The 25,338-nt window shown below is 40.1% G+C and overlaps 2 protein-coding genes across 3 annotated transcripts in view; one reads left to right on the top strand and one right to left on the bottom strand.

The window, feature by feature from the left end:
* The window catches only part of SMYD4 (SET and MYND domain containing 4), a 42,078-nt gene extending 36,752 nt beyond the window's left edge, over window positions 1-5,326 (bottom strand). The window contains exons 1-2 of the mRNA XM_090292407.1: window positions 5,228-5,326; window positions 4,181-4,326 (exon numbers count right to left, since the gene is read on the bottom strand). Coding sequence (XP_090148533.1) covers window positions 4,181-4,314 — 134 coding nt within the window. The 5' untranslated portion in view covers window positions 4,315-4,326; window positions 5,228-5,326. The remainder of the gene's footprint in view (window positions 1-4,180; window positions 4,327-5,227) is intronic.
* Window positions 5,327-5,632: 306 nt separating this feature from the next.
* Window positions 5,633-25,338, top strand: part of RPA1 (replication protein A1) — a 42,561-nt gene continuing 22,855 nt past the window's right edge. Inside the window, exons 1-5 of one of the 2 annotated variants that reach the window (XM_090291105.1) lie at window positions 5,633-5,776; window positions 11,544-11,594; window positions 12,663-12,741; window positions 13,427-13,535; window positions 24,470-24,558. In XM_090291105.1, coding sequence (XP_090147231.1) covers window positions 5,744-5,776; window positions 11,544-11,594; window positions 12,663-12,741; window positions 13,427-13,535; window positions 24,470-24,558 — 361 coding nt within the window. In that variant the 5' untranslated portion in view covers window positions 5,633-5,743. The remainder of the gene's footprint in view (window positions 5,777-11,543; window positions 11,595-12,662; window positions 12,742-13,426; window positions 13,536-24,469; window positions 24,559-25,338) is intronic. The other variant, XM_090291104.1, reaches the window with a different exon arrangement.

Here is a 25,338-nt window from a genome sequence, read left to right as displayed (position 1 = left end):
TGTAGTAAAAAAGATAAATAATAGACTAAGAGAAAATTAGTAATGAATATAACAAAGAATTATATAGCCAGATTTATAAATTAATAAAAGACAGATAGCCCACAAGAAAAATGGGCAAAGAATAGAAATGAATAATTCATGCAGTTGATATATAAATGAGCTGTAATATAGAAATGGTGAATTACTTCACTACTAATCAGAAAAATGCAAATCAAACAAGATTATTTTGTCCTTACAGTTGGCAAAACTAGACTGTTGCTTTCTAATGTTGGTGAGGACATGGGAAAATGATTTTCATATGCTATTCTTGGTAAACTGGTAAAGCTTCTTTGGAAGATAATTTTGCAGTATTTATTAAATTCACTTATTTACTTTTTTCATGTATTTATTTATTATTTCACCACCATTTATCCTTCCTATATCCTCTTCCACCTCCACCCAACCCTCTCCTCCCTAGTATTTATTAAATTTAAAATGCTCATAACCATTAACACGATTCTACTTCTAAGAACCTATATTAAGTCCTAACTGTACGAACAAAAACATATGAGTTGTTCAAAGCAGCACTCTTGGTGACAGTAAAAAACAAAAACAAAAACAAACAAGCAACATCAAAATAACTAATTGTCTATCAACAGGGAAAAGATAATCACTAAATTGTGCTACATTACACTAGCAATATGTGGTTGCTAAAAAGATTAAGGTGTGTGTTGGAAAAAAACCTCACAGAACAAAGCACAGAATAAAAAAGATAGGTGCATATTTATCTACAAATGAATGAGAATACATAAAAAGAATTAGAAAGACACTGTATTAGTTTCTGGCACAAAGATAAAACATCCACCCTGAACTTGAAAAGTATGTGTTTCTGTATCTGCATATAGATGAGACTCTCATTTATGTGTCATATTTAGCATTAATATGCAGTAGTCACCAGACTTAGAGCTTTACACACATTATCAAACTGTCATTCAATCAGTATTTGAATACTTGTTTTTTTGACGCTGCACTGCTCTTGTCTACAGAAAGACAAACACACACTGACAAGGTCCATGCCCTTACAGAGTTTATAGTCTAGTAGAGAATACAGACATTAATCAAATGATTACACAAATATAAAAGGAAAGGTATGCAGTGTTGTAAGTGTATAAAAAATGACGATCCAGCTAGGATTCAGGAAAGCTTTCTGTAGGAAAGATCTGGCTAATCCTGAAGGATGAGCATGATTTAATAAGTTCCTAGGGCAAGATGGAGTAGAGAGGAGATAGGAAAAGCATTTCAGTCAGAAGAAGTAAGGGAAGGCCATGTGGCCGGAAGAAGTGTAACGTGTATCAAGAATTGAAAGAAGGCCAGTATGTCTGAAAGGGGAGTGTGTTGAAAGAGGAGGTCAGAGATAGGCAGTGGTCAGATCGCAACATCTGACTGGCTATCTATATTAGGAACTTTATAGACTTATTATAGGGGCAAAAGAAAAAGCTCCTGAAAGGTTTTAAGTAAGATCAATAAAATTGATTAGTTTTGAAAAATGATTCCTGTTGTGGTATAGAAAATAGTTTGGAGTGAGGTAGGGATGGATATGGGAAACCAGGTAGGAAACTATTGTAATGGTCTAGCTACTGATACTAGTTTGGATTAGGGAAGTCAAAGAAGTGTATTAGGGTTTTCTTTTTTGTTGTTGTTGCTGCGCTATAACAAATTACCACAAATTTAGAGGCTTAAAACAAACAAAAATTGTACTTCCGGCCAAGATGAAGGCCTAGATAGACACACTGCATCTCCCTCCTCAACTAAGAAGGAATACAACTACCTCAAAACTAGAGACAACCAGAAGTTCCAGAAAATCGAGCTGCGTGGAAGTCTAACAGAGAAGGATATAAAGAAGAAATACTCATCCAGACAGGTAGGAGGGGCTGAGCCAGGAAGGAGAGGATGTGGTGTGGCGGCGGCAGCAGCTGCAGGCCGGCGGAAAGTGCAGTCACACATTTTTAAAAGTTGGGAGGGACTCCTGGGGAGCACTCCCAGAACCAGACCAGACCACATAGCTCATAGTCCCAGCACCAGGGAAAATAAAGCCTCATTGCTTCTGACTGTGCAGACCAGTGGGGGTTGGGGCAGAGGAAGAAACAGCCGGTCTCCCAGCAGAGACTGCTTGTTTCAAGGGCCTCCATAGTCCTAGAACATCTGCAGACCCACCCACTCTTGGAACGACAGCCAGGGCAGCAGCTAGAGAGGCGCCAGTCCCATATAAATGCGAGAAATGCCTGGAAAAGGGGTGAGTGCTAAGCAAGCAGTATTGTTCCCTCTCAGACCCCTCCCCCACATACAGCACCACAACGTGATGAAATGGGTCGCCCTGTACTGATGAATCCCTAAGGCTCTGCCCCTTACAACATAACAGTGCAACAGCTCTACTTAAGACACAGAGACAAACAAACACAGGAGCCTGACAAGATGAGGAGACAGAGAAGTATGGCCTAAAAGAGGGAATGGGTCAAGGTTCCAGTGGGAGAACTAAGCAACAAGGAGATAGCCAACCTCACTGATGAGATAGCCAACCTAACAGATGTAGAGTTCAAAACACTGGTGTTAAAGATGCTCACAGACTTGACAGATATGCTTAAGTACAGTAAACACATAAGGGAAGAAGTGAAGGCTATGCTAAATGAAACAAAGGAACATCCACACAAAACCAATGGCAAAGGGAAGGAAACCGGGGTTCAAATCAATGATTTGGAACATAGGAAGAAAAAAGTCAACCAGTACAGAATGAGGAAACAAGAATCGAAAAAAATGAGGAGAGGCTTAGGAACCTCTGGGACAATTTTAAACATGCCAACATCTGAATCATAGGGGTGCCAGAAGAAGAGGAAGAGCAAGAACTCGAAAGCTTATGTGAAAAAGTAATGAAGGAAAACTTCCCTAGGTTGGCGAAGGAAATAGACATACAAGTCCAGGAAGCACAGAGAGTACCCAACAAGCTAGAGCCAAAGAGGACCACACCAAGACACATCATAATTAAAATGCTAAAGTTTCAAGATAAAGAGAGAATCTTAAAAGCAGCAGGAGACAAGCAGAGAATTACCTACAAAGGGGTCCCTATAAGACTATCAGCCGATTTCTCAAAAGAAACTTTGCAGGCAAGAAGGGACGGGCAAGAAGGTATTTTCATTAGGTGTAGAGTTCTAGATTGGCAAATTTTGTCTTGCTTTGTTTTCCTTGCAGTACTTTAAATGTGCCATTCAATAGTCTTCTGGCTTCCAGTTTCATTGAAAAAATCAGCCATTGTCTTATTTTTAGTCTAGTAAGAGTAACATTGTCTTCTTTGATTGTTCTTAAGATTTCCTCTTTTCTTTAATTTTTGGCAGTTTGAGTCTACTATACCTAGGTGTGATTTTACTTATGTTTACACTGTTTGGGATTTGCTAAGCTTCTGGAATCTGTGGGTTGATGATGTCTTTTTATCAGTTTTAGAGAATTTGTGGCTCAAAACAGGAGATCAATAAAACTTCACTGAATGAGGTTGTGGGAAACCCTTGTTTCAGTTTTATATATATAAGTATATGTATGTATGTGTACTATGTTATGATGTAAAATACTTCTTACAGAAGAGTATAGTCACGAGAGTTTGAAAATACCAGGTTAAACCTCTAAGGTCCTTTCCAAATTTGAGCACTTATGAATTTCTATGTGCTGCTAGTAAATCTCCACTATAATCTTTTGGGAGACGGCAAAGTTTACAGCCTAGTGACTATAGCAAGGCACCAATTATTGAAGCATAACACCGAACATTAATACCAAAAAAGCTAATAGTGTCCTTACCTTTTCTATAGTAGTAGCCTAGGAGATACTGAAAATAGTGAGAACTGCTGAATGCCCCAAAATACAATATAAAAATCTAAGTTTCATCCTTCCACAAAAAAGAGATATAACTTGACCTGGCCGGTGTGGCTCAGTTGGTTAGAGCATCATCTCACAGATCAAAAGGTCACAGGTTTGATTCCTGGTTGGGGCACGTATAAGAAGGCAGCTGATTGATATTTCTCTCTCTCTCTGAAAGCAATGACAGTTTGTCTCTAGGTGAGAATTAAAGAGAGAGAGAGAGAGATAACTTAAGAGCAAATGACAAACGGTAACATTTTCGAGATCAAAATTTCCCCGGTTTAAGCTTCCGTTCACTTACTGAAGAAGCGAAGAGGAGTGAAGAAAGATATCGGTCAAAGTCTCTGCTGTACAAATTGTGACCTGAATGGACTTTGGGAGCAAAGACCACTTCTGAAGTATGTATGATTTCCACTCATTCACAGGCAGATCCATGCTACTTTAGATCTATAAAATGAATAAGAAAATAGAGTTCAGATTTCTACAAATGCATATTTCTAGAAAATCAAGATTTCATTCCCACCAGCATGAATAAACAAAATCAATTCTTGTGGTCTTTTTCAATAGTTGTTTATACACTGAAGAACGATCTATATTCTCTCACAACAATTCACTCAACTGTCCTTTCATTTAGAAATATTTACTGAAAACCTACTCTGTTCCAGGAACCATGCCAGGTGACTAGAAAGCCATTGTACCTGTCCTCTTAGACCTCCATCTATCCCAGTTGCTCAAGTCAGGAACCTGAGGGACATCCCAGATTTTTCTTTCTCTCTCCCCAGCAACTATTAAGTTAACAAAATTCTATCTCTTACATAGTTGTTTTTTCCTTTCAATATCCTTTAGTTCAAGCCCCCACCATCTCTTGTCTGGCATTGTTTCCTGAGTGTGGTAACTAGACTTCACGCCCTCAGTCCTTCACCCCATCCACCAATTCAATCCATCCTCCACAGTGAGACAGATGTCAATCCTCTGACTTAAATTCATCAGCACTCCACCTAGCATTTAGGAAAGCCCAGTGCTAACCCTTTATTATTTGACCTTTGGCTTACTTTCTGATGCTCAAGTATCACTTTTCTCCTGTAACTTACTATCCTCAGCTACTCAAAGCTATCCCTAGCTTGCCAGGTTATTCATCTCTATAGTTTTTGCCTAGGCAACGCATTCTTCAGGGGGTACCCCTATCCTCATCTGGAGTCCACAGGGCAAATTTCCACACATCCTTCAAGACTCAGTTTAAATGGCACCTCCTCCAGGAAGCCTTCTCTGATTTCCCATCTGTGTGATTCCAGCACACATCTCTCTCCTGGGGTCCATACCATGCCTACCTTGAGGCAGAGCTACTTACAGTGGAAACTCCCTCGATAGACTGTGCTCTCTTCTGAGGTCAGGAACCGGGTTTTATTTGCCTTCAGAAATCTCCACTGTGCTAAACTCAGGATGAAGTCACTGCAGGATTATCAGCTGTAACTCTTGAGTTACCACGCTGTCTGCCTGCTAAAGACGGAACCGGCACGTTTACTACAGCCGCTAGCAAAGCTCCCGGAACTGTATCTGCAGAGCCTGTAATTTCGTTCGCGTCACCCTCGGCGCGCCCTACAGCTCAGTTCCCCGCGTTCCGGCCCATCCCCGCCGAGACTCTGCCGGGAACCCGGGTTGGGTAGGGACTTGCGGGCCGCGCGCGGGGCCTCGGCCAATGCGGTGACCGCTCAGCTCCGGGGCCCGCCTCTGTGCCGTGCGCACGTCGGGAGGCGGAAATGGCGTACGCTGCTTCTCGGGCCAATTGTCTTAGAGCGCGCCGGACCCTGGCAGTGAAACCCGTGCCTCCAAAGCTCGGAAACGCGGGAGTTGGCGCGGCGCAGCCATGGTGGCGCACCTGAGCGAAGGGGCCATTGCGGTGAGGAGATGCCTGCGAAAGGAGCCGGGCGCCGGGTGGCTGTGGGCCTTGGGGCTGTGCGTAGGGGAGAAGGGGGAGAGCAGCTGGGGGCGACGCGGAGTGAACGCGGGAGGAGGTAGCGAAGACGCGGGAACCGCCGGGTCATTCCGTAGAATCATCACCCTTGCAATAATTTTTTCCATTGTCTTTTAAACATGCTTACGTTTTCCTGCTTAAGAATACGAAACAAAATAAACTTGATTTTTCTCTCCTCCAACTCCCACCCACGGCCACTGTTTCTGCCCCCCACTTTGTCCATCCACAGCCAAACTTCTCCAGTTGTTTTCAGCTATTTCATTTCCTTATCCCCATCAACTCTTGAACTCACCCCATTCACCCCCCCTCATCACCTTAGAAATAACTGTGGCTGAAATTAGCAGTGCCCCCAAGTCGCTAAGTCCAGCAGACACTTTTCAGTTACCAGAGTTCTCATTAGCGTTGAGTCTGTTGAGCTTCTTTCTGGTGACCCTCTTTTGGCTCAGCTTGGCTGGTCTTTCCTCATCCGCTTTGCATGTCCGTCTTGGTAAATTTTTGTTGACTCAAGACTCAACTCTAGGCCTTTTTTTTACAAGACAATCTCATGTTAATTGCTCGCAGATTTCTTTTTCCCCCCGAGGACCTTAACTATGAAAGACAAACCTCTATGACCTACTTGTCTACCTGGAATCTCAAAGGCATTTATTTTTATTTTTATTTTTAAAAATGTTTATTTATTTTTAGAGAGAGTGGTGAAGGGAGGGAGAAAGAGAAACATCGATGTGATGGAGCGGTCAGTTGCCTCTCAGACAACCCCAATGGGGGGTGGGGACCTGGCCCTGCAACCCAGGCGTGTGCCCTGACTGGGAATTGAACTGGTGACCTTTCGGTTTGCAGGTGGGCACTCAATCCACTGAACCACACCAGCCAGGGCACAAAGACATTTTAAATTCAACACATCCCAAAGCATATCCATTATCTTCCTAAATCAGGGCCTCTTGGTGTTCTCTTATCTGGATGAATTGCACCATTAAGTTATGCCAGGCAGAAATTGAGGAATCGTTCTTCCTGAATGTTCTGTCTGTCACCAAGTCTCTTTAACTCTTATCTAGTTCTGGCACCATCATTTTTCGCCTGGGTCACACTTCTGTTCAATGTACCCTCCTCCTGCCATTTCCATCATAGCATATTCCCAACTTGTTCTTTTCTCCTTTCCCTTCATTAAAAAAAATTTAATTCCTGATATTCCATACTGTTGCCTTCCATCGGGTCTTTGATCATTCTTTCCCCTCTGGCTACTGCCTAGGTAGTTTTTCTCACTGGCTAACGTAATCTTCAAATCTCAACTCAGTTGTTAACTTCCTCCGAGAAGCCTTGTCTTCCCTTACTAGATTACATCCCTTTATTCTGAGACCCTAACTTCTGTTTGTTCACCTATCAGCTATGTGACTTCGGGCAAGATACTAAACTCTGCTTTTCCTCTTCTGTAAAATGAGGGTAATGATACCTAATACCTACTGCCTGAGGTTAGTGGGAGGATGAAGTGAGGTATTACATTTCAAGTGCTTGGCCTATGCCTGATACATAGTAAATCCTCAGCATGTTACCTATTATTAATTACAGATGTCATTTTTACATTTATTTTTACATTTGATTAATATCACTTACTCTTTCCCACACTGGACTATACATTCTTTTATATCTGTGGGTTTTTTTTTTCTTTCTCAACATAGTATCCAATACTTGTATCAACACCTGAGGCAGTGCTGGCAAGTTTTAGGTACCCAATAAATGCTTGCTCATCGCATATTAGGCAGTGAAAAGAAAGGGACAGAGATAAGTGGGGAAGAAAGGGAGCATGGGAGAAACAGAAAGGGGAAGAACAGTTGGTGGAGTTAGTGAATATTTGAATAAATTAGAAGTAAATAGACCTGGGAAGTGATTGCAAATTGTAGTCCTCATTTACTTTATAGCTGCCACCTTGCACCTTTAAGACAAATTAGGGGGATAGAAAAAAATAGGAACAGTTCTTCACCTTTAAAAAAGAATGATCGTGGGGTTATGTAAATATAAATATTTGATCAGTTAGTTCTCTGCTATATTAAAAATTTTAGAAACATATTTCCAGTGTTAAGTAATGTGTTATTTACATTTGTGATAACAAAATATGGAGAACCTTTGTCAGTCTGATTATTAGCTAAAGCAAGTAGTATCATTTTAATTTAAAAGACACAGGCCAGGTGTGGGGCAGGGACCCTTAGCTCTTTGGACATCCCGCCCTGTTTTTATCTATCACATGTTAGTGTGGGACCAGCCTGTTCTGCATCTCCAGCCTTACCAGTCTTACTGTGGTTTCTTTAACTCCACAGTTGTAGGACTTCCATTCAGCTCAATTTCTGACAGTTCTGAATGATGGTGGTTGTGTATTTTAGTAGTTGTTGTGTGAGGAGGTGAGCTGTGTTTACTTATGCTGCCATCTTGAAGTATTGGGAGTGGTAGGTTTTTCATCCTCACTTGTCTCTGATGCAGCTTATATGAAACAATTGTTGTTCTGTTAACTAAACACCACTCTGTAATTGCAAAAAGAACTGGAGCTGTTTTGTTGACATTCTGAATGTTTCTAAGTAAATACAATGTTTTTATTAAAAAAGACAGAGGCTCCAAAACGGTAAGCAACTAACAAATAGTAGAGACATTTTAGGCAAGAGCTAACATTATAAAATAAGAGACATTGTGGTAAATAGAATAAATAGAATTTGTAGCTTAAGTAATTGAGTAACATAAAGGTGAAGGGAACTAATATCTTAGACCATTTCCAATGCACCACATACTTTATAATAGTCATTACTTAATAGTAACCCTGTAAGGTAGATTTTATCATTACCCCCATTTTACAGATGAAGGAATTAAAAGGTACAAGGGAGTTAAATTGTTCACGGAGTGAGGAATCAAACACGTGCAGTCAGCGCAAGGACTGGCTGTAACCACTGAACAGCGACTGCTCTGTAGAGGATCAGCTGTGCAGGGGCAGGGTGGTGGTGCTCCAGCGTCGTCGTGGTCGGTAGCTCTTCATTGGGTGCGCTGGCCTTGGGGTTTCCTGGGTGGTGCGGGCCAAGGTCAGCCCCAGCCTGTGTTCCTGGGGCCACCCTGCCTGAGCTAGAAAGCAATCTGAGATAGCTCCTACCTGTGCTGGGCCTGTAGATTCCCAGGTGAAGCCAAGAGGTGAATCTAGGCTGGCTGCTGCTAGTGCCAGGCCTGGGGCTCACTGAGGCCAGCTGTTGCTTGTTTGCTAGGATTTAGGACTTTGTGAGGCAGGAGCCAAGACCAGCCATTCATATGGAAAAGCAGCTTGGGCGGGCCCATAAGTTGGGTGGGGTGGAGTCTCTGGGACTCTCCAAGGGGGGTCAAACAGTGTCAGCCAGGTTAATGGAGTCTCGGATATGGCACCAGCTTGTGGGCTCTGAGTGGGGAGGGGTTAGAAAAGGGACAATGGCCTGTCCTCACCACTTTGATGCCAGACACTTCAGTTTCTTCCTGTATGCCTGGTGCCTTTTAAGATGCTACCCTGGAACTGGAGCTCAGAGGTAGTGGGCCTGAGTAGGTGAGTCTGTGTGTGGGTTCTTTAAGAGGAACTGCTTGGGGCTTCAGCAGTTTCCCTCACTGACTCAGTCCCTGCTGGTTTTTGCAGCCAGAAGTTGTCGGGACTTAACTTCCTGGCACTGGAACCCTGGGCTGGGGGGCCTGGTGTGTGGCCGGGATGCCTTGCTCCTGAGATGATCCCTCCCGAATTTTTATCCGCCGCACATGGTGTGGGACCAGCCCATTCTGTGTTTGTGCCCCTCCTACCCGTCTCAATGGATGAGGTTTCTTTAATTCTGTAGTTTTCAGACTTCCATTCAACTCGATTTCTGACAGTTCTGAATGATGGTTGTACTATATTTTAGTTGTAATTTTGATGTGGCTGTGCGAGGAGGCAAGCCCTGTCTGTCTACACTACCATCCTGACTGAAAGTCCTGAATGCATCATGTTTATTGAATTTTCCCTACTCTGACTGGTTGGAACACAAATTTATGGTAGCCTGTGAGCTCCAGTAATTTTTCAAGTTATAGCTCTCTTAATACCTACTCTTTGCCTGTCCTGTGGAGTCTCATTTTATTATGCACAGCTTGGAATTCAGCTGAAGACTCAAGGGAGCCCCTGTGTAGGATACTGTACCTTCTCTGTATAGCTCCTCCCTCTGGTATTCTGCATCCACAAAATCCAGCTGACTCACCTTCCTGAACTCTGATCTGTGCTCAGCGGAACTTACATCCCCTTCCCTGCATTGTGGTCCAGAAAGTGCAGAAAGCAAGCCCAAGTGATCATAGGGTCACCTCATTTGTCTCCCTTCTTCAAGGATCAGTTTTTCTTTACCTGTTGACGGCATTTGAAGATAGCTTATATATTTTTGTTCAGTTTTTTGGCTTATGTTTGAAGAGCTAGTCTGGTATCATTTATTTCAGCGTGGGCAGAAGCAGAGGTCAGACAACCAGTTTTTCTGATGGTTACCTTTGAGTGATGACTTTTTTTTTTTTTTTAAGATTTTATTTATTATTTTTAGAGGGCAGGGAAGTGTTGGAGAGACACACTGATGTGCCAGAAAAACACTGACAGATTGTCCCCCACAGGCCTCCAACTGGGGACCTGGCCCACAACCCAGGCCTGTGCCCTGACTGGGCGTTGAACCAGTAACCATTTGGTTCACAGGCGGATGCTCAGTCCACTGAGCCACACCAGCCAGGGCTGAATGGCTTTTTTTTTTTTTTAAGAGTTTATTTCTTTATTTTCAGAGAGCGGGGAAGAGATGGAGAGAAACATCAATCGGTTGTGCCTGCCCCCAACCTGGGGCCTGGCCGGCGACCTTTCAGTTTGCAGGCTGTCACTCAATCCACTGAGCTACACCAGCCAGGACGAGTGATGGGTTTTCAAAAACAATCTAAAACCTGATTGATGGTTTTTTTGTTTTTCTTTAGATATTATTTTGATAATTGCTAATAGAGCCATCAGATATAAAATTGAAAAGGTATGGAAGAAGACGTAGGACAGCTGCTTCTCACACATCTCCCCCGCTCACCTGGTTCCTCTTAAAAGAGGCAGCTGGTGTTACAGAAACAACAGCTCTTTAAGTCTGTATAGTGTTCTGTTTCAAGGATTTACCATACTTGTTTATTTAATTCCCTAATAATGGGCACTTTGGGGAGATTAATGTGCTGTTATGCATGAGTATATATGTGATGCCAGTATTTTATATTACTCTTTTAAAAGATTTTATTTAATTTTAGAGAGGGGAAGGGAGGGAGAAAGAGAGGGAGAGAAACATAGATGTGAGAGAGATACATCAATCAGTTGCCTCTTGTATATGCCCTGACTGAGGACTGAACCTGCAACCCAGGCGTGTGCTCTGACCAGGAATCCAACAGGGGACCCTTTGTCTCACGTAATGATGCCCAGCCTACTGAGCCACACTGGTCAGGGCCTGATGCCAGCATTTTAGATGTAGTGAGTATATCCTATTGTTAAGCATGTATCTTGTTAAGATTTTATAATGTGTTCAGAGTGACATAACTTAAACTAGATTTTCCAATGATAAGCTCCAATGGGCACTTTTAACAATATCTTTAGTTTATTTCAAATACTAAACTGTAAAAATATGCCAGATTTTAATCATGATTTGAGTGCATATCTCACACAAATCTATTTTTACTCTTTTAGGTCATGATGCAACAGGAAGATAAATCCATAAAACCCATCCTCCAAGTCATTGTAAGTACCTATATATATTTTATGTCAAGCAGTTTTTAAACTTATATATATAATCATAAATTACATTTAATGAAGGACATAAAGATCTGTTCACTTTGGGAAATTCTCTCCATCATCACAAAAAATAGGCCAGTTCATGTAATAACCCTGAGAAAGGAACCAGGCTTTTTAAAAAATACATTAGGTTAGCCAGAGGTAGACCTTTGGAGATTCAGATCTGAGGTTTTGCCTCTGTGTCCTTTCCACAATTAATGGATCCTGTAGTGCTACACATCGTTTCAACTGCCTTCTTCTTATCTTTCTGCCCTTAGGTTTGTCTTGCTCAAATCTGCCTTCTATATCGCCTCTGTAAAATGAACTCGTCTGCTTAAAATTCTTTGTTAACTCTGTCATTTAAGGGGTTCTCAAATTTAGTGGGAATTTTAAAAAACAGTAGAAGCAGAATCATGGATTATACCTGCAGATTCTGAGTCAATAGTCCTGATGGACTCCCTGTTGCCCTCAGACTAGCTGCCAGTCATCTCAAGGCTTATTTCATCTTAAGGTTCTGTTTACATATTTCACTTAAAGCTGTCTCCAGTTTCCTTCCAGTTGGGATAAATGTCCCAGCTCTGTCCCATGTCACTGTGTGCACACTTCTCTTACGTCTCTGCCTCCATCTCTACCCTAATTGTAAGCCTCTTCAGGACAAGAATTTTTTTTTCTCTTCATTTTGTATTTTTAGTGTGTTTCCTACATAGTACCTTGCATATGTTCTATTAGGTACCTTGTTATGTATTTTTTTAGAGTTGATTTTCAGCCAAATTGGAGTTCAAGAAGAGAGACCACAAGAGTATTGGCAGCATTTTATTCTCATCTATGTTGTGTTTCACAATACTAGTGGAGAGAGGTTGGTGGGACAAGCATCAAATCTAATTTCCTTTTACTTGGATTTAGATGTCGAGAGAATGAGCAAGCAGTTCAGTTTGTGCTGATCTAATGCCAGGCCTACTCTCCTGCCACTTAGGTTTACTTATCACTCGGGACTGGGCAGACAACCTGGCTAATGAATCAAGTTTTCTATTCTAGAACATCCGTCCAATAACTACAGGGAATAGTCCACCTCGTTATCGACTGCTCATGAGTGATGGGTTGAACACTCTATCCTGTAAGTATGATGTATAAATCTAAGGATTTGTATTTAAATAATAAAATCATACCCAACATTTCGATTGCAATAATTTGGTGCATTCTAGAAGTCTGCATTTGTTTGGCCATGCAGTTCATTCAGACAGAATTGCAGCTGGCAGAGAGCATTCTGACAATAGACTGGATCTAGTAGAAAGCTGCCACTTGGCTTAACTAATTTTCCCTAACCGGTGCTGTATGTTTTCTTTGATTAACTTCCCTCAGGATGATATTGACATTCAGTGAATATGATGAGTTAGCTGTCCTGTACTTACTTACCTTTGTGGTGTTTTAGTTCTGGGTTGGAAGCTTTACCTGTGAGGAAGGAGAATAATAATATATTATACAATATATTATTGTATAATAATCTGCTTGCTAGCTCTAGACACAATGTGAAAGACATAGAAAATATTTAGTCTTTGTCATGAAACCTGAATGATAGAAAAAATGATTTGGGGCACTTTAAAAAATACATATATTTCAGAGTAGCAGCAGATCTTCAATGCACAGAAAATTATACTGTGTTTCATTATGCAGAGTCTGACTAGTTTTAATTTCAGGAACATATTTAAGGCATTATTTTTCTTTGCTAGTACAGGTGTAATCAGCTTTCAGATTGTCGTGGCTAAAACGTTTTGGAGACTAAAGTAATCTCTGCTTTTCAGCTTTCATGTTGGCAACCCAGTTGAACCCTCTTGTTGAACAGGAACGATTGTCTAGCAACTGTATTTGCCAGGTTAACCGATTCATTGTTAACACACTGAAAGATGGAAGGTATGTGGTGTCGTTTTGTTTTTTTGTTCTTTTCTTTCTGTTTTATTGTCTTGTAGAATGAGGGCTAATTTTTTAACAATTCATTGGATGCCAAAATTCAATTAGGAATCCAGAAGGCAATGGTGAGATTTTGGCTAAGAATTCACAGTATTGAATTCTCTACTCGGGGCTAAAACGTGCACCAAAGGGAGAGAAATATGAAAACATTGGGAATTTCAGAGAGAGGATTAAAGCAGAATGCAGAACACTTTCTGTTTCTCATCTCTTAAGGACTGCTTTTAGGATTCTCTCTCAAAGTGTCTTAATAAAGAGGGGTCACTTACCAGAGCAAAGAAAGATACAATAAATTATGCATCCCCCCCTTTTTTTTTTCATTTTTGAATCTTCCATGGTAAATACTTTATGCAACCAGTATAGAGAATGTTGAGTTAACATGCTACATGCTAAAGATACAATGATAAACAGAACTGTTATTCACTCATGGGTAACCATTGCTAAAACACAGCTGGCTTTACATTCTGTTTTCTCAAGTTTTTAGTTTTTACTTACAAAATACAACCAAAACACATGAACAAATATGGCAAGCATTCTCACCTTAGTAAGGGTATATCAACGTATATTACGTTATCATCTAGTTTCCAAGTAACTTTTTTGGGTGAAGGAGTTATAGCAGCTTTGTAGCAGCTTTTAAGGCCTACTACCCGAGGATGACCATTGCCCAGACCATTGCAACCGAGAAAGACGCTAAGAAGACACTGATGTAGATTTAGAAGGAATGATTGCAACATCTTATGACTGCATCACGAACCTTGCTTGGGCTTGGGGTGATGTCACCAAGAATTGTATGAATGGTGTTTGGAAGAAGACACACAAGAGGTTCATTCATGACTTTAAAGAATATGCCTAAGATGAAGAGGTTGCAAAAGTCAATGATGCTGTGGTTGAGATGGCAAACAACTTTAACCTGGGTGTGGATGAGATTGAACTTGAGGAACTTCTAGAGATGGGTCCTGAGGAACTAATGAGGAATTGTTGGAACAAGAATGTGTACTTGAAGAAGAGGCAAGGGAAAGGAAATTACAGGAGATGAAAAAGAAAAACACCCAAGAAAATATAGTGAAGGATTTAGCAGAAGCTTTTGTAGACTTCAACAAGCTCCTTTAAAATTTTGAAAACACGGACTCCAACACCAACAGGTGTTTATTAACAGAAGAATGTTCCTGGCGAATTATCTGCTTACAATTCTGTGATGAAAACCAAACAAACCACCATGGACATATTATTTGAAAAGAGGGGCTCCTCCTCGAGAAGCGCCACAGGCAGGTCCTTCAGGAGATATTTTAGAAGAAGGCCTTGTTATCATAGGAGATGACAGGCTCCATGGTGTTACTGTCGCTGAAGACTTTGATAGGATATGGGGTGGGGGTGGAAGACAGTGGCATTGATGATCCTGACCCTGTGTAGGCTTAGGCGAATATGTGTTTGTGTTTTAGTCTTTTAACCAGAAGTTTAAGGTAAAAAAAAATTTTTTTTAATTGAAAAGAGCTTATAGAATAAGGATATAAAGAAAGAAAATATTGGGTTGGGGGAGGTAGAAGAGGGCATGCGAGGATAAGTGGTGGTGGAAGGAGACTTGATTTGTGGTAGTGAACACACAATTCACTGTACAGGCGATGTGTTACAGAATGTACACCTGGGGTCTATGCAGTTTTATTAACCAGTGTCACCCCAATAAAGTCGGTAAAATGATAAATAAAAATAATACAGTAAATACTGTAAAATGTCAGAAAAAGTTTCAACTATTTTCCACGTGCCTTTCTAATATATAAAGGAAAAGTGGAGGCTACCGCTGCCAGCACTTAAAATTATAATGTGCCAACATGAAAACACTCATTATAAGGTCCCAATCTGCATGTTTCTGTCAAATTTGTTATTTATTGCATTTCTGTTCCCATGATGAAGTCTCTAGCTCTCTTTAAAAAAGCGAGGTGGTTGTTTAATTAAAGGGTAATCATTTCCCAGTGTGAATTATTCACGCATGATGCAATTCTTCTCAGTCCATGATGTACCTAACCATATGCACAGGGACCAAAAAGTGACTAGGTTAAATGGAAACATTGATTTGATTAAGTCATGGAATTATCCACAAATTCTGCCCTCATTTCCTGTTAGATTTTTATAATAAGGTAAAATACATGTATATTTTTAAAAAATTTTAAGCCTGGAGAGATATTCATGAATTGATCATCTTTATACATTGTAATCTAAGAAACATTTTGCTGTGATGGTAGTAAATAATATTACATGATAATGAGAAAAATAGTTTTGTACAGCTGTACAGCATGTTTGTGTTAGAAGCTGTGTGTTATTACAAAATAGAATTGAAAAGTAAAAAAAAACTTTTAAGTTTACAAAGTAAAAAAGACAGGCATGTAGAGAGCTAAAGTGTCTAGGTTTGTGTAAGTGCACCCTATGGTGTTGGCACAATGAGGAAGTCACCTAACAGTGCATTTCTCAGAACATACCCCTCGGATAAAAGCCGCGCATGCCTGTTACTGTTCTTGCTCTCTTCCCTCCTGAATAATTCAATCCAAAAGCCATTAGGTGGGGCCGAGCAAGGTCGTTGTCTATAGGGAGGGGTGGCGGTAGTGGCCTGGAACCAGGTGTCAGAGCACAGAGCAAGGAGGGTGTCTTCAAGGCTGGTGCAGCATGTTGGAGCATGAGCAGGTGAAGAGAGCGCACAGCCCACTATGGGTTGCCAGAGCCTGAGGAGGGTAGGCAAGAGTCTGAGTGGCCTTTGAGTCCTGCACAAGCGAAGAGGGCATTTGTGGGTGAGGCAGTGGAGGGACAGTGGCAGATGGTTGGGGACTGAGTGGGCTGAGGAGGGAGTCCAAGAAGGATAAGGAAGGTGTCTGCAGCGAGGGATGGCAGCCCAGCTTGAGATGACAGAATCCAAGTGGAAAGAGGGTGCTTGTTTGTAATTGGGTGGTGGTGGCCAAGAGCCACAGATTAGAACACAAGCGTTGTGAGGAAGGGACGGTAGGGTCGTGTGTGCAGTGGTGAGGTAGCGACAGGAGATTGGTTATGTATAGCAGAAATTTGATCTAATAAACATATTGAGGACAGTGGGAGCCAATCAAGGGAAAAATCTGTGATCTTGGATTGAAATTGGAGGTATCAATAAGCCCAAGATTTTCAACATATATGGATAGATATAGAAACAGTTTGCCTATGGGTATTGTATGTATTATGTGTGTGTGTGTGTGCACGCACACTCTAGATCCCTACTGAGAGGGCTTTGGAGCAGCAACATCATTAACTAAGAGCCTGCTTAGCACTCAGATCTTGGTTTCTAAATGTCATTTTACACTGAAAGGGATCAGAGCTCTTAGGAAAATGTAAGGAAATGCTCAAAGGGAGATGGGCCATGTCAAAAAGACAGAGATGCTAGGCTGCAGGGTCTTACACTTGCCAAATCTAGGGAAATTTTTAAAAATTAAAATAAGTATAGTGACAGGGGACAACTTGTTGAATCAAATAGCAATTCCTAAATCCATACTGAATAAATGAATATATGGGTGAAACAGGACTTTTTCAAAAATATTTTTTGTTTATTTTTAGAGAGAGGGGAAAGGTGGGAGAGAGAGGAAAAGAAATATTGATGTGTGAGAGAAACATTGATTAGCTGCCCCTCATATGCCCCCACCTGGGGACCTGGGCTATATATAACCCAGGCATGTGCCCTGACCAGGAATCGAACTGGTAACCTTTTGGTTCACAAGCCAGCGTTTAATCCACTGAGCCACACTAGCCAGGACCAGAAAGCTTTTTCTTACAATAGATGCCACTTAACAAAAGTAGAAGGGATAATGGAATTAGAATATCGCCATTTGATGACCTCCATAGTAATAATTCAGGAAGCATCAGTAGGTGCTGTATACGCTTCTTGTGGCTGCTGTGACAAATTACCATAAGCTTGGAGGTTTAAAACAACAGGAATTTTGCCCTGGCTGGTGTGGCTCAGTGGATTGAGTGCCGGCCTGCAAACCCAAAAGGTTGCCAGTTCGATTCCTGGTCAGGGCACATGTGTTGCAGGCCAGGTCCCCAGCTGGGGACATGGGAGAGGCAACCAATAGATGTATCTCTCCCTCTCTTTCTCCTTACCTTCCCCACTCTCTAAAAGTAAATAACTTTTTTTTTTAAAAAAGTTCACAGTTGCTTAAAAAAACAGGAGTTTGTTATTTTTGGAGGTCAGAGTTGACATCAGTGTCACTGGGTTGACATCAGTGTCAGTAGGGCTGCACGCTGTGAGCTCTGGGGGAGAATCCGTTCCTTTCCTCTTCCGGCTCCCGGCAGTCGCTAGCATTGGCTGTGGCTGCAGCGCTCCGTTCTCTGCCTCCGCGGCCACATTGCCTCCGCTTCTGTCTGCGTCAGATCTGCTTCCACCTCCCTTTCATGAGGATACATGTGATCGCATTTAGGGTTCCTCCAGTGATCAAGGAGAATCTCGCCATTTCAGTCATTAACTTAATCAACCTGCAAGGTCTTTTCTTTGCTATATAAGGTAACAGTCACATGCTATCTTCTGGGTGGCCGGTCGGTCATTCAAGCCTTGCCACAGGTGCTGAAACAATAGGTGATAAGGAACAAGTTATAATAAGGTTCAGATACCTTCCCACAAACTTGACTATGAATTGAAAAAGGAAAAGCAACAACTTTACAGTGGGGAAACCTGGCAAGACAGCACCTGACTCCAGTGATTAATGATAACGTTACCAGTAGCAGGACAAAGGAATCGTGTATTACCTTATAGGATGGGATGCAAAGAACACAGCTTCACTACAGTTACATTCTTGCCAAAGATGGCATAATCTGTATCCAATCCTGAGGAAGCCTTCGATAAATCGAGGGACATTCTACAAAATAACTGGCCTATGATCTTCAAAATCTCAAGCCTGAAAATAAAAGACTGAGAAACTTCCAGATTGAAGGAGTCCAAAGACATATGATAATTAAATAACAAGTGATCCTGGACTGGATCTTTTTGCTGTTAAGGTCATCGTTGAGACAGTTGATGAAACTTGAATGGATTCTGTGTATTAGATGAAAGAATACTTTCTTTGTGTTTCCAGTTCAATAACTTAACCAATCTGTGTCTCAATGTCAGTTCTTATTTTTCCCTCCTGGTACATGATATGCCCTTTCATTCTGCCAATTAATGTCTTTGTTTTTGACGAAATTTTTCTGTGTGTTATTCTGTAATGCTGTTTTCTATTTCATTTGAATTCATGTTTATTTATGTTGTGGATAACTTTGTCCTCTGTGTTAGTCTTTTTCTACTGCATGTATTGGTTAACCTCAAGATTTTTCAACATAATAGTAGTTAAGTTTTTAGCTTTCTCTGTTCTGTTCCTTGATGTTTATAATTTAAGTATTACAAATATAATGGCATTACTGTCATTCTGAGTTTTCCTTAGCTTTTCAATCTCTACCTTTTTTCTTAATCTTTTGTTTTATCTCATCTTTTGACTAATTTTATTGACTTCTTAGTCTTACTTATTGTGCAAACCACTCCTGAGAAGTATTACTCCCTTTCTTGGCTTATGTTCTAGACTGGATTCTTCAGTTGTCTCTGCCTCCTCTGTTCCTTTTGTTTTTATATATTGTGGTACGTTACATTGCTGCCACGTCATTTCTTTTTGCCTTGTTTATGCTTAATATGAACAATTCTGTCCAGACTTTGTATTTGCTCTGACATATTGAGGCTAGGTATCTCTCCTTGGCAATATTCCTGCTTGGGACCTCTTATCTTTCACTCCAGGTTACTTTTGAGTACTTGAGTGTGCTCTCTATCCACTTCTCTGTCCTCTAGGGCAGCAGTCCCCAACCTTTTGGCACTAGGGATGGGTTTCGTGGGAGACAATTTTTCCACGGACCAGGGGAAGGGGGATGGTTTCAGGATGATTCAAGTGCATTAGCATTCAAGCTCACCACCTGCTGTGTGGCCTACTTCCTAACAGACCTGGATCATACCAGTTCGTGGCCTGGAGATTGGGGCCCCTCCTCTAGGGCATGGTTGTGGACGAGGATGGAGAGCTTTGCTGGACTTGAAGACAAATACTCAGGCTTCATTCTCTCCAGTCAGGGATAGAATTCCACCCCCATGGGCTTTGTTTTATTCCATCACCTTAGCCTGGTGGCATGCCTTGTATTCTTTCCTGCCTGTGCTGGGAACCTGTATGCATACATCCTGGTTTATCTACTTTTTGCCTTTTTGATGGTTATTTAGGTTTATTCCAGGCAGGGCTTTAGCATTCATCCTTGTATATTATGTGCTCATGCTATTACTTCTGAGTGGATTACTAGAATTAGTATTGTGGGGCCAAAGAACATCTGTTGTAGAAAGTATACCAGCTAATATACTCATGAATGTTGTGTAAGAGTTCCTATTTCTGAAAAGACACGAAAGTTAGATTAGTGGTTCCCAGGGGTGGGGGATGATACAAGGTTTCTTTTGTGGGTGATAAAAGTGTTCTGAAGTTAAGTAGTGTTGATGCTTGTACAACTTTGTGAATATATCAAAAAGCACTGAGTTATACTTCAGAGGGTGAATTTTATGATATGTGAATGGCATCTTAAAAACTGTTACTTAAAAAAAAGAAGGAGTACCTAGCCCTGTCTGGTGTGCCTCAGTGGATTGAGTGTCAACCTGCTAACCAAAAGGTAACAAAAGGTTGCTGGTTTGATTCCCAGTCAGGGGACACGCCTGGATTGTAGGCCAGGTCCCCAGCTGGGGGTATGTGAGAGGCAACCCATCCACGTATCTCTCACCCATCAGGGTTTCCCTTTTTTTTCTCCCTCCCTTCCATTCTGTCTAAAAAAATTAAGTCTTTTTTTTTTTTTAAGGATCACCTGTTTCCCTTTAACCTTGTCAACATATTAAGTATTACTAACTTTAAAAAATATAGCTAATTATTTTTTAAATTTAAATTTTTATTAATAGGATCAAGCATCTTTTCATATATTTATTATTTGTATTTCTTCGCTGAAAGTTTTTTATTATAAACTTTGTTCATGTTTTGTGTGTGTGTGTGTTGGGTAGCAACTCTTTTAAACCTGGGATACTGGTCAATTCTTTGTTAGCTGTTTCAAATATTTTATGTCACTTTATCATAGTCTGTTTATGTTATCTTGTGATGTGGAATTAAATAGTTTAAGATTTATTTTTACATATGGTATGAAGGAGGAATTTATCTTGATTCTTTCCTAATGGAGAGCCCATATCATGGAGGGCCTGTATGTCCCATTGAAGAGTTTAGATTTTATTGTGTGTGTGTGATGGGAAGCCATGGGGTTTTGACCATGGTAGTAGTGGTATGATCTGATGTAAGTTTTTTAAAATTTCCAAAAGATTATTGTGATAAGCTATGTGGAAAATAGATGCTTGGTAGTAGAAGTAGATAGAGAGAGACTGGTATTTCATTTATCTAATTTATTCTGAGTTTGCTGTCTTTTCCCATTGATCTGTTTGTCAGTTCTGTGTCAGTGCCATAGGAGGTTTTATGTCCTTTTCCTCTTTGGTAACAGCTTTATTGAGATAATTTACATACCATACAATTCATTCATTTAAAGTATAAAATGGTTTTTAGTATATTCACTTGTGCAGCCATTACCACAGCTAATTTTAGAATGTTTTATCGCCCCCCAAATTGTAGCTGTCATCGCCCAACTCCCCACCCTTCCCAGCCCTCGACAACCACTAATCTACTTGCTGTCATATCAGTGAAATCAGATAATATGTGCTCCCTTGTGACTGGCCTCTAATCACTTAGCATAATGTTTTCAAGTTTCATCCATGTTGTAACATATACTTCATTCCTTTTTATGTCCAAATAATATTCCATTGTATGGATATGTCATTTTATTTATGTATTTGTTTGGACATTCAGTTGTTTTTACCTTTTTGCTATTAAGAATAGTATAGACATTTGGGTACAAGTTTTTGTGTGGACATGTTTTCATTTCTTTTGTGTATGTCTTATCTAGCAGTAGAATTATGTTTCAAGTGGTAATTTTATGATTAATTTTTTGAGGAACTACTAGACTTTTCTGAAGCAGCTATAGCAATTTACATTGCCACCAGCAGTGTATCCACCAGCACAGATAATTACATCTGACATACTGTTTTCAGTTAAAGTGTCATCTGTAAATTATTTTAATAACTTACAGGTGATGTCTTTCTTTACTCTTCCTCACGCCAGTTTTCTTGGCAGTTCTGTGTTTATTCTTCCATGTGAATTCTAGAGTTACATAGTGAAAAAAGACTAAAGTCCTGTTGGAATGCAAAAAATTACATTAAGTTTATATAGTTTTTGATAGTCTTCTCATTCAAGAATGTGGTATATGAATACCCAAATGTACCATCATCCAGCTTTAAATGATCACCTGATACTCAGTCTTACTTTGTCTTATCCCTTCCATGTTTACTCTCCTCTAATTTTTGAGCAAATCTCACATACATTATTTCATCCAAAAATATCTTAGTATATACCTTTGAAAGACAAGAGCTCTTTTTAAAAAAATACTATTTTACACCTAAAATAGTAAGTATCCTGTAATGTTCAGTTTCCAACTATTCCTGTGTGTGTTTGTATAAATAATTTATTTGAATCAGAATCCAAAGTAAAGTTCACACTGCAGTAGTATTTTTAAGTCTCTGAATCTGTAGCATCCTCCTCCATAATTCTTTTCCTTTACTGTTTTTTTTTTGGGTGTCTTTTTAGATTTTATCTATTTATTTTTAGAGAAATGGGAAGGGAGGGAGAAAGAGAGGGAGAGAAGCATTGATGTGTGAGAGATACACTGACTGGTTGCCTCTCGCACACCCCCAACCAGGGCCCTCAACCAGGCACGTGCCCTGACTGGGAATTGAACTAGTGACCCTTTGTTTCCGCAGACTGGTGCTCAAACCACGGAGCCACACCAGCTGGGGCTGTTTATTTCTCGAAGAAACCATTTGTTCTTTATCCTCGTGCAGTTTCTCACTGCCTGAATGTTGCTGGTTGTATCCCTTTAAAGTGGTAGCGTGTTTTTATCTGTGTTTTCTGTAAATTGGGATTGGTTGATTCTTTTGCAATGCTGCTGGGTTCATTCTGCTAACATTTTATTTAGGATGTGTGTATATTTTAAGATAAAAGTTTTTTTGTTTTTTTTTTAGTTTGCTTTCTGTAAGGTTTTGGTATTAGGGCAATGCTAAATTATTAATAAGCCTTCCATTTTTCTATGTTCTGGTGTAATTTGGGTAATTTTGGAAAGTCATTAAATATCCACCACTAAATATCAGATAATTTTTATAGAGTATCTGTATCTAATTTGCAGGAGCAAATAGTTTCAAGCTTATTTTATTGAAATAATATAACCTTGGTATGAAAACCTGATAAACTAGCACAAACTAATCATTTGCATGTAAAAATTCAAAATAGACTATGGGATAAGGGGGAGTGGGCGGGACAGGGGAGAGCAACGGGTGACAAATGAGACAACTGTAATAGAGCAACAATTTTTAAAAAATCAAAATAACAGCCATCAGACCATTTAAAGAATGCAACATGGTGCTTAAACCCATTCACTTTTTAAAATCAGTTCTTTTTCTTGGTCTTCCTGCTTCCACTTGTGTTCTCCTAAAATTCCTTTTTCATGTTGTATTTTTCTTTAAAATACAGACATGGTCATGATGTTCTTATTAAAGTTTCTACTGAGCAACAAACAACACTGTGAACCAGTTGTGGCATTAAGCATGGGAGGATACCTGCCCTTGTTGAAAGTATAGTCTAGAAGGGAGACTAGATAATCAAATAATGAACAATTACAATACATAGGGCTAGGCAAAAGTAGGTTAAATTGTGAGTACGCAAAAGAATTTATTCTTGTATTATAATTTTATTAATGTATTATTTTCCATATGACAACTGTAAATCTGTTGGCCACCCTTGTATGCATAAATACATAAATAATGAACATGTATGCTATATATTAATAATTATATGTTCATATATATTAATTAAACCTGAGAGAGGTGATCTGAAGAAAAGCAGTCCTGGCTATTGAAAAGAGTATAAGAGAAACCTGATCTAAACAAATGATTAGGGAAGTGTCTCTTGAAGAAGTGATATTTGAGATGGAAGCTAAAAAATGAGTATTAAATGAAGCAGAATAAGAAAAAGCCGTCCCTATCAGAAAGCAGCACACACAAAGGCCTTGTGGCGGGAGAGAGCGTAACATCCATCAGCAACTGACAGCAAACAGCTGTGGCTAGAGAGCGAGGAGGCCTGGGGACCTGGTGTGAGGTGGGCTGGAGATGAGCAAGGCCAGGCCATGCGAAAGGCTTGTTTCTTGGTTTTTGTTTTTTTGCCTCTGGCCCTTGGGAAGTTATTGCAGTTTTAAGCAGAGTAAAAAAAAATGGGTCAAAGAACTATATATATATTCTTAGATAATAATTATCTATAGTCATATTGGTTTTCACCGGGAAAGGTACTTGTTTAGAGAAGTGTTATGTTTCTGAAAACAGATCATCTCTTGTTGTGCCACATATTCTTGTGTTTAATCATCTAAATTCTTATCGTGTCATTTGCTCCAGGAAGATATGGTATGTAGTAAGGACACTGCATTTTAATTAAAGGACGGACTAGATGGGAAATGAAAACCCTGTGATCATAAAAAGCCTTGATAATGATGCAGTGAAAGATTAAGGGAAATATTTATGTAGGAATTGCTATCATATATTTCTCAAGTTATTCAGCAGTGAAAACCAGCTGACAAAGGGAAATAGTTTTATCAAAATGATTATTGGGGGAAAAGCTTTTTAAGTAGCGTGTCATTTGAAGGGCTTGTGAATTTATTTTTTCTAACTTGTTTCTATTTCTTTGACTTTTTAGGAGAGTAGTTATTTTGATGGAGTTAGACGTTTTGAAATCAGCAGAAGCAGTTGGAGTAAAGATTGGCAACCCAGTGCCCTATAATGAAGGTAAAATGCTTCTTATAGGTTGTAACACTCAAATGAATACCTCTTTATAGATCAGGAATTCTGCCTCTTGGATTCCATTTGATTTGTTAGTCTTAATAAAACTAGTGATTTGGTTGGGGGCATCTAGAAACCAGATTCTTAAGTTTTTTTTCAGGACTGAAGAAATGATGGTTAGATTCTATAAAGGAAAGACATCTCCTTTTTCTCTCTTTACTCAACACTCACACCTCTGGCACTTCTATGACTAGATGTAGGGAGGGTTTTCCCACACTAAACAGCCTCAAATTCTCCAAGACACCAGTTGGGAGTCCTCCAATTCAGTTCAGTTCAGTTCTGACACTGCCTCCTTGGAGTTAGCACCAGATCCCACAGGGTAAGGGCTCAATCCCACAGGACTGCTTCCCCAAAATAGTTACAACAGACAGATTCTGCCAGTGCAGTTGTAGTCTGTGTTGGGAGAGATTACTGAAGCTGCTTGTGCTGCCATTTTCCTGGAATCCTCTCAATAGTGATTATCTCTTGATAATGATTTTTATTTTCTTGTGAAAACATGTAGAAAAACAGAATTAAATTAGAAACCTTCAATTACTTTAAACAAGAGACAATAATAGTTCTAGAAAAAGGCAAAGAATTTTCAGTTATTGACTCCATAAAAAGAGGCTTGTCTGCTCTGTCACCAAGTCAAAATGGATGGATACATGAAGAACAAAAAAAATCATTAAAATTGGTTGCCTACAGGGGGCAGCAGTGAGTAGGAACATTGTGGGAGGAAGGCAGGGG

The sequence above is a fragment of the Furipterus horrens genome, unplaced genomic scaffold (genome assembly GCF_987537825.1).
Source record: "Furipterus horrens unplaced genomic scaffold, mFurHor1.1.pri manual_scaffold_11, whole genome shotgun sequence".
Taxonomy (NCBI): Eukaryota; Metazoa; Chordata; class Mammalia; order Chiroptera; family Furipteridae; genus Furipterus; species Furipterus horrens.
This window is presented reverse-complemented; position numbering and strand designations above follow the sequence as displayed.